A 16,459-nucleotide genomic window follows, 5' to 3' on the forward strand; every position below is an offset into this window, starting at 1 on the left:
GTCCTGTCCTGTCTGTTAGGGTGAGTGTGTGTGTGTGACAGCCTCTCGATCCTACCACTCTCTCCAGGTCAGAGATCTTCTTCTCCTGTTGGTGAATCTGGTTGTTCTTCATCTCCACAACATCCTTCAAGCTCTTCAAATCCTCCTCAATGTGCTGGTATGGAGCTAGGGTATCCTACACACACACACACACACACACACACACACACACACACACACACACACACACACACACACACACACACACACACACACACACACACACACACACAACACACACACACACACACACACACACACACACACACACACACACACACACACACACACACACCGTGTTATCCCGCAGGGCTGAAGCCAGAGCATAAGCTAGTGTTTAGTTTCAGGTTTCAGGTGATTCGTAATGTGTTATAGTACCACTATGTGTTCATCTGTGCTTCTTCTCAGTGCCTCTTCGAAGCGCTTGGCTTTGTCCCTCAGGCTACTCTTCTGGAACAACAGGGTGTCCACCTGATCCTACACAACAACAACAACACAACATGTTAGTATACCGTCAGTGTACAAAACACACACGAGTAAACATGTCAATACATTTTAGAAATACAGGGTTCCAAAAGGTTTATTTGGCTGTCCCCATAGGAGAACCCCTTTTACATCTAGATAAAAACCTTTTAAATCTAGATAAAAACCTTTTAAATCTAGATAAAAACCTTTTAAATCTAGATAAAAAACTTTTTAAATCCAGATAAAAACCTTTTAAATCTAGATTAATACCTTTTTAAATCTAGATTAAAACCTTTTTAAATCTAGATAAAAACCTTTTTAAATCTAGATAAAAACCTTTTAAAATCTAGATAAAAACCTTTTTAAATCTAGATAAAAAACATTTTTAAATCTAGATAAAAACCCTTTAAATCTAGATAAAAACCCTTTAAATCTAGATAAAAACCTTTTAAATCTAGATAAAAAACTTTTAAATCTAGATTGGTTCCCATGTAGAAGCCTCCGTGGAAAGGCACATTTATATTTTTACTGATTCATTTGATTCTATTCATCAGAATCATATTATATATTTATGGATTCATTTGATTCTATTCATCAGAATCATATTATATATTTATTGATTCATTTGATTCTATTCATTAGAATCATATTATAGATTTACGGATTCATTTGATTCTATTCATCAGAATCACATGATATATTTATGGATTCATTTGATTCTATTCATCAGAATCATATTATATATTTATTGATTCATTTGATTCTATTCATTAGAATCATATTATATATTTATGAATTAATTTGATTCTTTTCATCAGAATCACATGATATATTTATGAATTAATTTGATTCTATTCATCAGAATCACATTATATATTTATGGATTCATTTGATTCCATTCATCAGAATCACATGATATATTTATGGATTCATTTGATTATTTTCGGGATTCAATCTTGAGATCCCCAAAAAGCCGCTCATGAAGCAAGCTGATCATTATTCTATCAAAACAATGGCAACTTCAAGATTGACTGTCTTGTTAGTAACTTGTGCGTTTACAATACCTGCAGAGAGAGTCTGAGCTTCTCAAAGTCTTCTTCCAGAGTTACCTTCTGCTGCTCATGAGCCTTCCTTAGGTCTAGAGAAAGCGAGAGAGAGAGAGAGGTAGAGAGAGAGAGAGAGAGAGAGAGAGGTAGAGAGAGAGAGAGAGCGAGACAGAGAGAGAGACAGAGAGAGAGAAAGAGGTAGAGAGAGACAGAGAGAGAGAGAAAGAGAGGTAGAGAGAGACAGAGAGAGAGAGCGAGAGAGAGAGAGAGAGACAGAGAGAGAGAGACAGAGAGAGAGAAAGAGAGGTAGAGAGAGACAGAGAGAGACAGAGAGAGAGACAGAGAGACAGAGAGACACAGATAGAGAGACAGAGAGAGAGAGACAGAGAGAGAGAAAGAGAGGTGGAGAGAGAGAGAGACACAGAGAGAGAGAAAGAGAGGTAGAGAGAGACAGAGAGAGACAGAGAGAGACAGAGAGAGAGAGAGAGAGAGAGAGAGAGAGAGAGAGACAGAGAGAGAGAGAGAGAGAGAGAGAGAGAAAGAGAGACAGAGAGACAGAGAGACAGAGAGAGAGAAACAGAGAGAGAGAGAGAGAGATACCAGTCATGTGTGCTTTGGTTTTGCATTCCTTTTGGGGACAATTCAGACAACTGGGGTCCCCACAACGAAAAAGGCTATTTTAGGTTTAGGGGTTCAGTTTAGGGTTAGAATTAGGGTTAGAATTAGGGTTTAGGAGATATGGTTTGGGAAAATATGATTTTGAATGGAAATAATTTGTTTGGTCCCTACAAGGATAGTAAGACCAACGTGTATCTTACCCCTCATGGTGCGAGCATGCTCCTCGTACAGCGTTGTCATGGTAATGTTGTGCATGTCCCTCAGCTCTTGAATGGCTGCCTCGTGGTTCACCGTCAGCTCATCCATCTGATTGGATGATTGATTGTTTGATTGATTGATCCACCATCACTTGCACAATTGTGTGAGAAAAAAGCAATTTCCCACCCTGTCCCTTTGACCATCTCATGAAGAACGGAACTACATTTCCCATCATGCCTGTCAACAATTGTTAGGTTTGTTAATTGCTTTATAAGTAATGGAGTCTTAACTCATAACATAAATTACACCAGAAGAACTCTATTTCCCATGATCCCACAGTCAGTCACCTGCTCCTGCTGCTGGGTCCTGATCTCCTCCACCTCTTCCTGATGCTCCGCCCTCAGGTGTTCCGTCTCCTTTGAGTGACAGACCCTTAGCTCCGCCTCCACCGCCGCTAGCTCCTCCTCCTGCTGCAGCTGCAGCTCCGCGAGCTCCCGCTCAAACCCCACCTCCAGCTCCGCCTTCTCCTTTTGCAGCCTCTCCCATTGAGTGGTGTTAGAAGCTGGAGGGGACGAGTAGAGTGGTAGGAGGCGATTTTTATTTAAAAAATTCATATTTAACCTTAATTTAACTAGTTTAATTGACAAATGTCTGTTTGTTTTTTATTGACAAAGGAATGTTTCTTCTTTATAAAAATAAAGAACAAAATAAAGACCTGGTGTGTTTTTCACTCACCGACTTCCTGTTTGATCCTCTGAATCTCCAGGGAGAGCTCTTTCTCCTTCTCTGTAGCGCTCTCATTCTGGTACACACACACACACACGCGCACGGACGCACACACACACACACACACGCACACGCACACACGCTCGCACACACGCACGCACGCACACACACACACACACACACACACGCAAGCAAGCACACACACACACACGCAGACGCACGCACACGCACAGACAGAGAGAGAGAGAGAGAGAGTCACATTTAACAACACAATCACATATGATAACATCTAATCAGTCACAAGATTATCTGACACATCAGCCAATTATCCTATTTACACGTTGTAGTCGATGTACTGAACTGTCTATGTACTGTCTGTGTACTGTACTGTAACTATTTACACGTTGTAGTCGATGTACTGTACTGTCTATGTACTGTCTGTGTACTGTACTGTAACTATTTACACGTTGTAGTCGATGTACTGTACTGTCTATGTACTGTCTGTGTACTGTACTGTAACTATTTACACGTTGTAGTCGATGTACTGTACTGTCTATGTACTGTCTGTGTACTGTACTGTAACTATTTACACGCTGTAGTTGATGTACTAAACTGTCTGTGTACTGTACTGTAACTATTTACACGTTGTAGTCGATGTACTGTACTGTCTATGTACTGTCTGTGTACTGTACTGTAACTATTTACACGTTGTAGTCGATGTACTGTACTGTCTATGTACTGTCTGTGTACTGTACTGTAACTATTTACACGCTGTAGTCGATGTACTAAACTGTCTGTGTACTGTACTGTAACTATTTACACGTTGTAGTCGATTAGTGTTTCTGACTTATATCAATGCCACATAGGTCGTTCATTACCAAAGAAGTTGGTTCTAGCAGGCAGTTCCCCTTTTAAAAAAGGCACCACGTAGGGCTGTGTAACTGGAAGCTCCTGGGTAACGGTTTCCCCTAGGTACAGATCTAGGATCAGCTGCCCCTCTCCCAGTCCTAACCTTAACCAGTAGTGGATTAAATTCTAAACTGACCTTAGATCAGTGTCCAGGGATGACTTCTCCCTACACTGAAACTGAGAGTGGGACTGGGTGTAGGACTGCAATGACACACAGACAGACACCAGAGGGAGCGATCATATCGCAAATGAGATAAAGAGACAAATTACTACAAAGGTTCTGGGATATTCATGTACGCATTCTATTGATACAACAAAGTTACCTCATCTCACTCCCCTTACCTCATCTCACTCCCCTTACCTCATCTCACTCCCCTTACCTCATATCATCTCACTCCCCTTACCTCATCTCACTCCCCTTACCTAATCTCACTCCCCTTACCTCATCTCATCTCACTCCCCTTACCTCATATCATCGCACTCCCCTTACCTCATATCATCGCACTCCCCTTACCTCATCTCACTCCCCTTACCTCATATCATCTCACTCCCCTTACCTCATCTCACTCCCCTTACCTCATCTCACTCCCATTACCTCATATCATCTCACTCCCCTTACCTCATATCATCTCACTCCCCTTACCTCATCTCACTCCCCTTACCTCATATCATCTCACTCCCCTTACCTCATCTCACTCCCGTTACCTCATCTCACTCCCATTACCTCATCTCATCTCACTCCCCTTACCTCATATCATCGCACTCCCCTTACCTCATATCATCGCACTCCCCTTACCTCATCTCACTCCCCTTACCTCATATCATCTCACTCCCCTTACCTCATCTCACTCCCCTTACCTCATCTCACTCCCATTACCTCATATCATCTCACTCCCCTTACCTCATATCATCTCACTCCCCTTACCTCATCTCACTCCCCTTACCTCATATCATCTCACTCCCCTTACCTCATCTCACTCCCCTTACCACATCTTACTCCCCTTACCTCATATCATCTCACTCCCCTTACCTCATATCATGGCACTCCCCTTACCTCATATCATCTCACTCCCCTTACCTCATATCATCTCACTCCCCTTACCTCTTCTCACTCCCCTTACCTCATCTCACTCCGCTTACCTCATATCATCTCAATCCCCTTACCTCATATCATCTCACTCCCCTTACCTCATCTCAATCCCCTTACCTCATATCATCTCACTCCCCTTACCTCATCTCACTCCCCTTACCTCATCTCACTCCCCTTACCTCATATCATCGCACTCCCCTTACCTCATATCATCTCACTCCCCTTACCTCATATCATCTCACTCCCCTTACCTCATCTCACTCCCCTTACCTCATCTCACTCCCCTTACCTCATATCATCTCAATCTCCTTACCTCATATCATCTCACTCCCCTTACCTCATCTCAATCCCCTTACCTCATACCATCTCACTCCCCTTACCTCATCTCAATCCCATTACCTCATATCATCTCACTCCAATTACCTCATATCATCGCACTCCCCTTACCTCATATCATCTCACTCCCCTTACCTCATATCATCTCACTCCCCTTACCTCATCTCACTCCCCTTACCTCATATCATCTCAATCCCCTTACCTCATATCTACTCACTCCCCTTACCTCATCTCAATCCCCTACCTCATATCATCTCACTCCCCTTAACTCATCTCACTCCCCTTACCTCATCTCACTCCCCTTACCTCATCTCACTCCCCTTACCTCATATCATCTCACTCCCCTTACCTCATCTCACTCCCCTTACCTCATATCATCTCACTCCCCTTACCTCATATCATCTCACTCCCCTTACCTCATATCATCTCACTCCCCTTACCTCATCTCACTCCCCTTACCTCATCTCAATCCCCTTACCTCATCTCACTCCCCTTACCTCATATCATCTCACTCCCCTTACCTCATCTCACTCCTCTTACCTCGTATCATCTCACTCCCCTTACCTCATCTCACTCCCCTTACCTCGTATCATCTCACTCCCCTTACCTCATCTCACTCCCCTTACCTCATATCATCTCACTCCCCTTACCTCATCTCACTCCCCTTACCTCGTATCATCTCACTCCCCTTACCTCATATCATCTCACTCCCCTTACCTCATATCTTCTCACTCCCCTTACCTCATATCATCTCACTCATCTCACTCCCCTTACCTCATCTCACTCCCCTTACCTCATATCATCTCACTCCCCTTACCTCATATCATCTCACTCCCCTTACCTCATCTAACTCCCCTTACCTCATATCATCTCACTCCCCTTACCTCATGTCATCTCACTCCCCTTGCCTCATATCATCTCACTCCACTTATATCATATCATCTCACTCCCCTTACCTCATCTCACTCCCCTTACCTCGTATCATCTCACTCCCCTTACCTCGTATCATCTCACTCCCCTTACCTCATCTCACTCCCCTTACCTCATATCATCTCACTCCCCTTACCTCATATCATCTCACTCCCCTTACCTCATATCATCTCACTCCCCTTACCTCATATCATCTCACTCCCCTTACCTCATCTCACTCCCCTTACCTCGTATCATCTCACTCCCCTTACCTCATCTCACTCCCCTTACCTCATCTCACTCCCCTTACCTCATATCATCTCACTCCCCTTACCTCATATCATCTCACTCCACTTACCTCATATCATCTCACTCCCCTTACCTCATCTCACTCCCCTTACCTCGTATCATCTCACTCCCCTTACCTCATCTCACTCCCCTTACCTCATCTCACTCCCCTTACCTCATATCATCTCACTCCCCTTACCTCATCTCACTCCCCTTACCTCGTATCATCTCACTCCCCTTACCTCATATCATCTCACTCCCCTTACCTCATCTCAATCCCCTTACCTCATCTCACTCCCCTTACCTCATATCATCTCACTCCCCTTACCTCATCTCAATCCCCTTACCTCATCTCACTCCCCTTACCACATCTCACTCCCCTCACATCATCTCACTCCCCTTACCTTATCTCACTCACCTTAACTCATCTCACTCCCCTTACCTCATCTCACTCCCCTTACCTCTTATCATCTCACTCCCCTTACCTCATATCATCGCACTCCCCTTACCTCATATCATCTCACTCCCCTTACCTCATATCATCTCACTCCCCTTACCTCATATCATCTCACTCCCCTTACCTCATCTCACTCCCCTTACCTCATCTCACTCCCCTTACCTCATCTCACTCCCATTACCTCATCTCACTCCCCTTACCTCATCTCACTCCCCTTACCTCATCTCATCGCACTCCCCTTACCTCTTATCATCTCACTCCCCTTACCTCATATCATCGCACTCCCCTTACCTCATATCATCTCACTCCCCTTACCTCATATCATCGCACTCCCCTTACCTCATATCATCTCACTCCCCTTACCTCATATCATCTCACTCCCCTTACCTCATCTCACTCCCCTTACCTCATCTCACTCCCCTTACCTCATCTCACTCCTCTTACCTCATCTCAATCCCCTTACCTCATATCATCTAACTCCTCTTACCTCATTTCATCTCACTCCCCTTTTACCTCATCTCACTCCTCTTACCTAATGTATTTATCCCTGTGTTTCCTGTCCTCTGTACTCACTCCCCTTACCTCATCTCACTCCCCTTACCTCATCTCACTCCCATTACCTCATCTCACTCCCCTTAGCTCATCTCACTCCCCTTACCTCATCTCATCGCACTCCCCTTACCTCTTATCATCTCACTCCCCTTACCTCATATAATCTCACTCCCCTTACCTCATATCATCTCACTCCCCTTACCTCATCTCACTCCCCTTACCTCATCTCACTCCCCTTACCTCATCTCACTCCTCTTACCTCATCTCAATCCCCTTACCTCATATCATCTCACTCCCCTTACCTCATCTCAATCCCCTTACCTCATCTCACTCCCCTTACCTCATATCATCTCACTCCCCTTACCTCATATCATCTCACTCCCCTTACCTCATATCATCGCACTCCCCTTACCTCATATCATCTCACTCCCCTTACCTCATATCATCGCACTCCCCTTACCTCATATCATCTCACTCCCCTTACCTCATATCATCGCACTCCCCTTACCTCATATCATCTCACTCCCCTTACCTCATATCATCTCACTCCCCTTACCTCATATCATCTCACTCCCCTCACATCATCTCAATCCCCTTACCTCATATCATCTCACTCCCCTTACCTCATCTCAATCCCCTTACCTCATCTCACTCCCCTTACCTCATATCATCTCACTCCCCTTACCTCATCTCACTCTCCTTACCGCATATCATCTCACTCCCCTTACCTCATCTCACTCCCCTTACCTCATATCATCTCAATCCCCTTACCTCATATAATCTCACTCCCCTTACCTCATCTCACTCCCCTTACCTCATCTCACTCCCCTTACCTCATCTCACTCCCCTTACCTCATCTCATTCCCCTTACCTCATCTCACTCCCCTTACCTCATATCATCTCACTCCCCTTACCTCATATCATCTCACTCCCCTTACCTCATATCATCTCACTCCCCTTACCTCATATCATCTCACTCCCCTTACCTCATCTCATTCCCCTAACCTCATCTCACTCCCCTTACCTCATCTCACTCCCCTTACCTCATCTCATCTCACTCCCCTTACCTCATATCATCTCACTCCCCTTACCTCATCTCACTCCTCTTACCTCATATCATCTCACTCCCCTTACCTCATCTCATTCCCCTTACCTCATATCATCTCACTCCCCTTACCTCATATCATCTCACTCCCCTTACCTCATATCATCTCACTCCCCTTACCTCATCTCATCTCACTCCCCTTACCTCATATCATCTCACTCCCCTTACCTCATCTCACTCCCCTTACCTCATCTCATTCCCCTTACCTCATCTCACTCCCCTTACCTCATATCATCTCACTCCCCTCACCTCATATCATCTCAATCCCCTTACCTCATATCATCTCACTCCCCTTATCTCATCTCACTCCCCTTATCTCATCTCACTCCCCTTACCTCATATCATCTCACTCCCCTTACCTCATATCATCTCACTCCCCTTACCTCATCTCACTCCCCTTATCTCATCTCACTCCCCTTACCTCATATCATCTCACTCCCCTTACCTCATATCATCTCACTCCCCTTACCTCATCTCACTCCCCTTACCTCATCTCACTCCCCTTACCTCATCTCACTCCCCTTACCTCTTCTCACTCCCCTTACCTCATATTATCTCACTCCCCTTACCTCATATCATCTCACTCCCCTTACCTCATCTCACTCCCCTTACCTCATCTCACTCCCCTTACCTCATATCATCTCACTCCCCTTACCTCATCTCACTCCCCTTACCTCATCTCACTCCCCTTACCTCATATCATCTAACTCCTCTTACCTCATATCATCTCACTCCCCTTTTACCTCATCTCACTCCTCTTACCTAATGTATTTATCCCTGTGTTTCCTGTCTCTCTGTACCAATGTATTTATCCCTGTGTTTCCTGTCTCTCTGTACCATTGTATTTAACCCTGTGTTTCCTGTCTCTCTGTACCAATGTATTTATCCCTGTATTTCCTGTCTCTCTGTCCCAGTGTCTTTATCCCTGTGTTTCCTGTCTCTCTGTACCAGTGTATTTATCCCTGTGTTTCCTGTCTCTCTGTACCAGTGTATTTATCCCTGTGTTTCCTGTCTCTCTGTACCAGAGTATTTATCCCTGTGTTTCCTGTCTCTATCCCAGTGTATTTATCCCTGTGTTTCCTGTCTCTCTGTACCAGTGTATTTATCCCTGTGTTTCCTGTCTCTCTGTACCAGTGTATTTATCCCTGTGTTTCCTGTCTCTCTGTACCAGTGTATTTATCCCTGTGTTTCCTGTCTCTCTGTACCAGTGTATTTATCCCCGTGTTTCCTGTCTCTCTGTACCAGTGTATTTATCCCTGTGTTTACTGTCTTTCTGTACCAGTGTATTTATCCCTGTGTTTCCTGTCTCTCTGTACCAGTGTATTTATCCCTGTGTTTCCTGTCTCTCTGTACCAGTGTATTTATCCCTGTGTTTCCTGTCTCTCTGTACCAGTGTATTTATCCCTGTGTTTCCTGTCTCTCTGTACCAGTGTATTTATCCCTGTGTTTCCTGTCTCTCTGCCCCAGTGTATTTATCCCTGTGTTTCCAGTCTCTCTGTACCAGTGTATTTATCCCTGTGTTTCCTGTCTCTCTGTCCCAGTGTATTTATCTCCGTGTTTCCTGTCTCTCTGTACCAGTGTATTTATCCATGTGTTTCCTGTCTCTCTGTACCAGTGTATTTATCCCTGTCTTTCCTGTCTGTCTCAGCCAGTGTATTTATCCCTCTGTTTCCTGTCTCTCTGTACCAGTGTATTTATCCCTGTGTTTCCTGTCTCTCTGTCCCAGTGTATTTATCCCTGTGTTTCCTGTCTCTCTGTACCAGTGTATTTATCCCTGTGTTTCCTGTCTCTCTGCACCAGTGTATTAATCCCTGTGTTTCCTGTCTCTCTGTACCAGTGTATTTATCCCTGTGTTTCCTGTCTCTCTGCACCAGTGTATTTATCCCTGTGTTTCCTGTCTCTCTGTACCAGTGTATTTATCCCTGTGTTTCCTGTCTCTCTGTACCAGTGTATTTATCCCTGTGTTTCCTGTCTCTCTGTACCAGTGTATTTATCCCTGTGTTTCCCGTCTTTCTGTACCAGTGTATTTATCCCTGTGTTTCCTGTCTCTCTGTACCAGTGTATTTATCCCTGTGTTTCCTGTCTCTCTGCACCAGTGTATTTATCCCTGTGTTTCCTGTCTCTCTGTACCAGTGTATTTATCCCTGTGTTTCCCGTCTTTCTGTACCAGTGTATTTATCCCTGTGTTTCCTGTCTCTCTGTACCAGTGTATTTATCCCTGTGTTTCCCGTCTTTCTGTACCAGTTTGTCTTGTATGTTTTTCCAAGTCAACCAGCGTTTCTCCTGTTCTCCTGCTTTTTGCTATTGTCCTTTTTCTAGTCCTCCCGGTTTTGACCCTTGCCTGTTTTCTGGACTCTGTATCCACCTGCCTGACCATTCTGCCTGCCTTGACCTCGAGCCTGTCTTCCACTCTGTACCTCCTGGACTCTGATCTGGTTTTGACCTTTTTGCCTGTACACGACCATTCTCTTGCCTATTCCCTTTGGATGAATAAATATTGTAAGACTCCAACCATCTGCCTCCTGTGTCTGCATCTGGGTCTCGCCTTGTGTTATGATAGGAGATGATTGTGGACTACAGGAAAAGGAGGACCTGGCACGCCCTCATTCTCATCAACGGGGCTGAAGTGGAGCAGGTTGAGAGCTTCAAGTTCCCTCATCGACCTGGCCAAGGCTTTCGACTCTGTCAATCACCATGTTCTTATCGGCAGACTCACTCGCCTCGGTTTTTCTAATGACTGCCTTGCCTGGTTCACCAACTACTTTGCAGACAGAGTTCAGTGTGTCAAATCGGAGGGCATGTTGTCCGGTCCTCTGCCAGTCTCTATGGGGGTGCCACAGGGTTCAATTTTTCGGGCCGACTCTTTTCTCTGTATATATCAATGATGTTGCTCTTGCTGCGGGCGATTCCCTGATCCACCTCTACGCAGACGACACCATTCTATATACTTCCGGCCCGTCCTTGGACACTGTGCTATCTAACCTCCAAACGAGCTTCAATGCCATACAACACTCCTTCCGTGGCCTCCAACTGCTCTTAAACGCTAGTAAATCCAAATGCATGCTTTTCAACTGTTCGCTGCCTGCACCTGTGTGTGTGTGTGTGTGTGTGTGTGTGTGTGTTTGCCAGTTTGTATAGTGTGTGTGTGTGTGTGTTTGCCAGTGTGTATAGTGTGCGTGTGTGTGTGTTTGCCAGTGTGTATAGTGTGTGTGTGTGTGTGTGTGTGTGTTTGCCAGTGTGTATAGTGTGTGTGTGTTTTCCAGTGTGTATAGTGTGTGTGTGTGTGTGTGTGTTTGCCAGTGTGTATAATGTGTGTGTGTGTGTGTGTGTATTTGCCAGTGTGTATAGTGTGTGTTTGGCAGTGTGTATAGTGTGTGTGCTTGTTTGCCAGTGTGTATAGTGTGTGTGTGTTTGCCAGTGTGTATAGTGTGGGTGTTTGTTACCTGTAGACAGTAGTGTTGGGAAGTAATGATGAAGGCTTGTAGTCCTAGCGTAGTCTTCCTTAGTTCCTCTCTCAGTGATGTCAGCTGATCCTCCTGCTCCACACAGCGATTCTGAAGCCTCTGGACCTATAACCATACCATAATAAGTAACATGATAATATACAGTAACAGGATAATATACAGTAACATGATAATATACAGTAACATGATAATGATAATATACAGTAACATGATAATATACAGTAACATGATAATATACAGTAACATGATAATGATAATATACAGTAACATGATAATATACAGTAACATGATAATGATAATATACAGTAACAGGATAATATACAGTAACATGATAATATACAGTAACATGATAATGATAATATACAGTAACATGATAATGATAATATACAGTAACATGATAATATACAGTAACATGATAATATACAGTAACATGATAATGATAATATACAGTAACATGATAATATACAGTAACATGATAATATACAGTAACATGATAATGATAATATACAGTAACTAGATAATATACAGTAACATGATAATGATAATATACAGTAACTTGATAATATACAGTAACATGATAATGATAATATACAGTAACATGATAATATACAGTAGCATGATAATATACAGTAACATGATAATGATAATATACAGTAACTTGATAATATACAGTAACATGATAATGATAATATACAGTAACTTGATAATATACAGTAACATGATAATGATAATATACAGTAACATGATAATATACAGTAACATGATAATATACAGTAACATGATGATATACAGTAACATGATAATACACAGTAACATGATGATATACAGTAACATGATGGTATACAGTAACATGATAATGATAATATACAGTAACATGATAATATACAGTAACATGATAATATACAGTAACATGATAATGATAATATACAGTAACATGATAATATACAGTAACATGATAATATACAGTAACATGATAATGATAATATACAGTAACTTGATAATATACAGTAACATGATAATGACAATATACAGTAACTTGATAATATACAGTAACATGATAATGATAATATACAGTAACATGATAATATACAGTAGCATGATAATATACAGTAACATGATAATGATAATATACAGTAACTTGATAATATACAGTAACATGATAATGATAATATACAGTAACTTGATAATATACAGTAACATGATAATGATAGTATACAGTAACATGATAATATACAGTAACATGATGATATACAGTAACATGATAACATACAGTAACATGATGATATACAGTAACATGATAATACACAGTAACATGATGATATACAGTAACATGATGGTATACAGTAACATGATAATGATAATATACAGTAACATGATAATGTACAGTAACATGATAATATACAGTAACATGATAATGATAATATACAGTAACATGATAATATACAGTAACATGATGATATACAGTAACATGATAACATACAGTAACATGATGATATACAGTAACATGATAATACACAGTAACATGATAACATACAGTAACATGATGATATACAGTAACATGATAATACACAGTAACATGATAATATACAGTAACATGATAATGTACAGTAACATGATAATGTACAGTAACATGATAATATACAGTAACATGATAATGATAATATACAGTAACATGATAATATATAGTAACATGATAATATACAGTAACATGATGATATACAGTAACATGATAACATACAGTAACATGATAATATACAGTAACATGATAATGATAATATACAGTAACATGATAATATACAGTAACATGATAATATACAGTAACATGATGATATACAGTAACATGATAACATACAGTAACATGATGATATACAGTAACATGATAATACACAGTAACATGATAACATACAGTAACATGATAATGATAATATACAGTAACATGATAATATACAGTAACATGATAATATACAGTAACATGATAATATACAGTAACATGATGATATACAGTAACATGATAACATACAGTAACATGATGATATACAGTAACATGATAATACACAGTAACATGATAATATACAGTAACATGATAATGATAATATACAGTAACATGATAATATACAGTAACATGATAATATACAGTAACATGATGATATACAGTAACATGATAACATACAGTAACATGATGATATACAGTAACATGATAATACACAGTAACATGATAATATACAGTAACATGATAATGATAATATACAGTAACATGATAATATACAGTAACATGATGATATACAGTAACATGATAATATACAGTGACGTGATAATACACAGTAACATGATAATATACAGTAACATGATAATACACAGTAACATGATAATATACAGTAACATGATAATGTACAGTAACATGATAATATGCAGTAACATGATAATGTACAGTGACATGATAATATACAGTAACATGATAATGATAATATACAGTAACATGATAATATACAGTAACATGATAATATACAGTAACATGATAATGATAATATACAGTGACGTGATAATATACAGTAACATGATTATATACAGTGACGTGATAATATACAGTAACATGATTATATACAGTAACATGATGATATACAGTAACATCATGATATACAGTAACATGATGATATACAGTAACATGATAATATACGGTAACATGATAATACACAGTAACATAACAACACAACACACTGCAGTCACTGGACCCCACAGTAACATAACAACACACTGCAGTCACTGGACCCCACAGTAACACAACAACACAACACACTGCAGTCACTGGACCCCACAGTAACACAACAACACAACACACTGCAGTCACTGGACCCCACAGTAACATAAAAACACACTGCAGTCACTGGACTCCACAGTAACATAACAACACAACACACTGCAGTCACTGGACCCCATAGTAACACAACAACCCAACACACTGCAGTCACTGGACCCCACAGTAACATAACAACACACTGCAGTCACTGGACCACACAGTAACATAACAACACACTGCAGTCACTGGACCCCACAGTAACACAACAACCCAACACACTGCAGTCACTGGACCCCACAGTAACATAACAACACACTGCAGTCACTGGACCCCACAGTAACATAACAACCCAACACACTGCAGTCACTGGACCCCACAGTAACATAACAACACACTGCAGTCACTGGACCACACAGTAACATAACAACACACTGCAGTCACTGGACCCCACAGTAACATAACAACACAACACACTGCAGTCACTGGACCCCACAGTAACACAACAACACAACACACTGCAGTCACTGGACCCCACAGTAACACAACAACACAACACACTGCAGTCACTGGACCCCACAGTAACATAACAACACAACACACTGCAGTCACTGGACACCACAGTAACATAACAACCCAACACAGTGCAGTCACTGGACCCCACAGTAACATAACAACACACTGCAGTCACTGGACCACACAGTAACACAACAACACAACACACTGCAGTCACTGGACCCCACAGTAACACAACAACACAACACACTACAGTTACTGGACCCCACAGTAACACAACAACCCAACACACTGCAGTCACTGGACCCCACAGTAACACAACAACACAACACACTGCAGTCACTGGACCCCACAGTAACATAACAACACAACACACTGCAGTCACTGGACCCCACAGTAACATAACAACACACTGCAGTCACTGGACCACACAGTAACATAACAACACACTGCAGTCACTGGACCCCACAGTAACACAACAACACAACACACTGCAGTCACTGGACCCCACAGTAACACAACAACACAACACACTGCAGTCACTGGACCCCACAGTAACATAACAACACAACACACTGCAGTCACTGGACACCACAGTAACATAACAACCCAACACACTGCAGTCACTGGACCCCACAGTAACATAACAACACACTGCAGTCACTGGACCACACAGTAACACAACAACACAACACACTGCAGTCACTGGACCCCACAGTAACACAACAACACAACACACTACAGTTACTGGACCCCACAGTAACACAACAACCCAACACACTGCAGTCACTGGACCCCACAGTAACACAACAACACAACACACTGCAGTCACTGGACCCCACAGTAACATAACAACACAACACACTGCAGTCACTGGACCCCACAGTAACATAACAACACAACACACTGCAGTCACTGGACCCCACAGTAACATAACAACACAACACACT

General features: G+C 41.9%; 1 protein-coding gene across 1 annotated transcript in view; it reads right to left on the reverse strand.

Annotated features, from left to right (window-relative positions):
• The window catches only part of mtus2a (microtubule associated tumor suppressor candidate 2a), a 229,176-nt gene that overhangs the window by 11,918 nt on the left and 200,799 nt on the right, over positions 1 to 16,459 (reverse strand). Inside the window, exons 8-14 of the mRNA XM_064971312.1 lie at positions 12,182 to 12,307; positions 3,102 to 3,168; positions 2,714 to 2,928; positions 2,369 to 2,474; positions 1,569 to 1,642; positions 418 to 516; positions 56 to 175 (exon numbers count right to left, since the gene is read on the reverse strand). Coding sequence (XP_064827384.1) covers positions 56 to 175; positions 418 to 516; positions 1,569 to 1,642; positions 2,369 to 2,474; positions 2,714 to 2,928; positions 3,102 to 3,168; positions 12,182 to 12,307 — 807 coding nt within the window. The remainder of the gene's footprint in view (positions 1 to 55; positions 176 to 417; positions 517 to 1,568; positions 1,643 to 2,368; positions 2,475 to 2,713; positions 2,929 to 3,101; positions 3,169 to 12,181; positions 12,308 to 16,459) is intronic.

Source organism: Oncorhynchus masou, chromosome 8, assembly GCF_036934945.1.
Source record: "Oncorhynchus masou masou isolate Uvic2021 chromosome 8, UVic_Omas_1.1, whole genome shotgun sequence".
Lineage (NCBI taxonomy): Eukaryota > Metazoa > Chordata > Actinopteri > Salmoniformes > Salmonidae > Oncorhynchus > Oncorhynchus masou.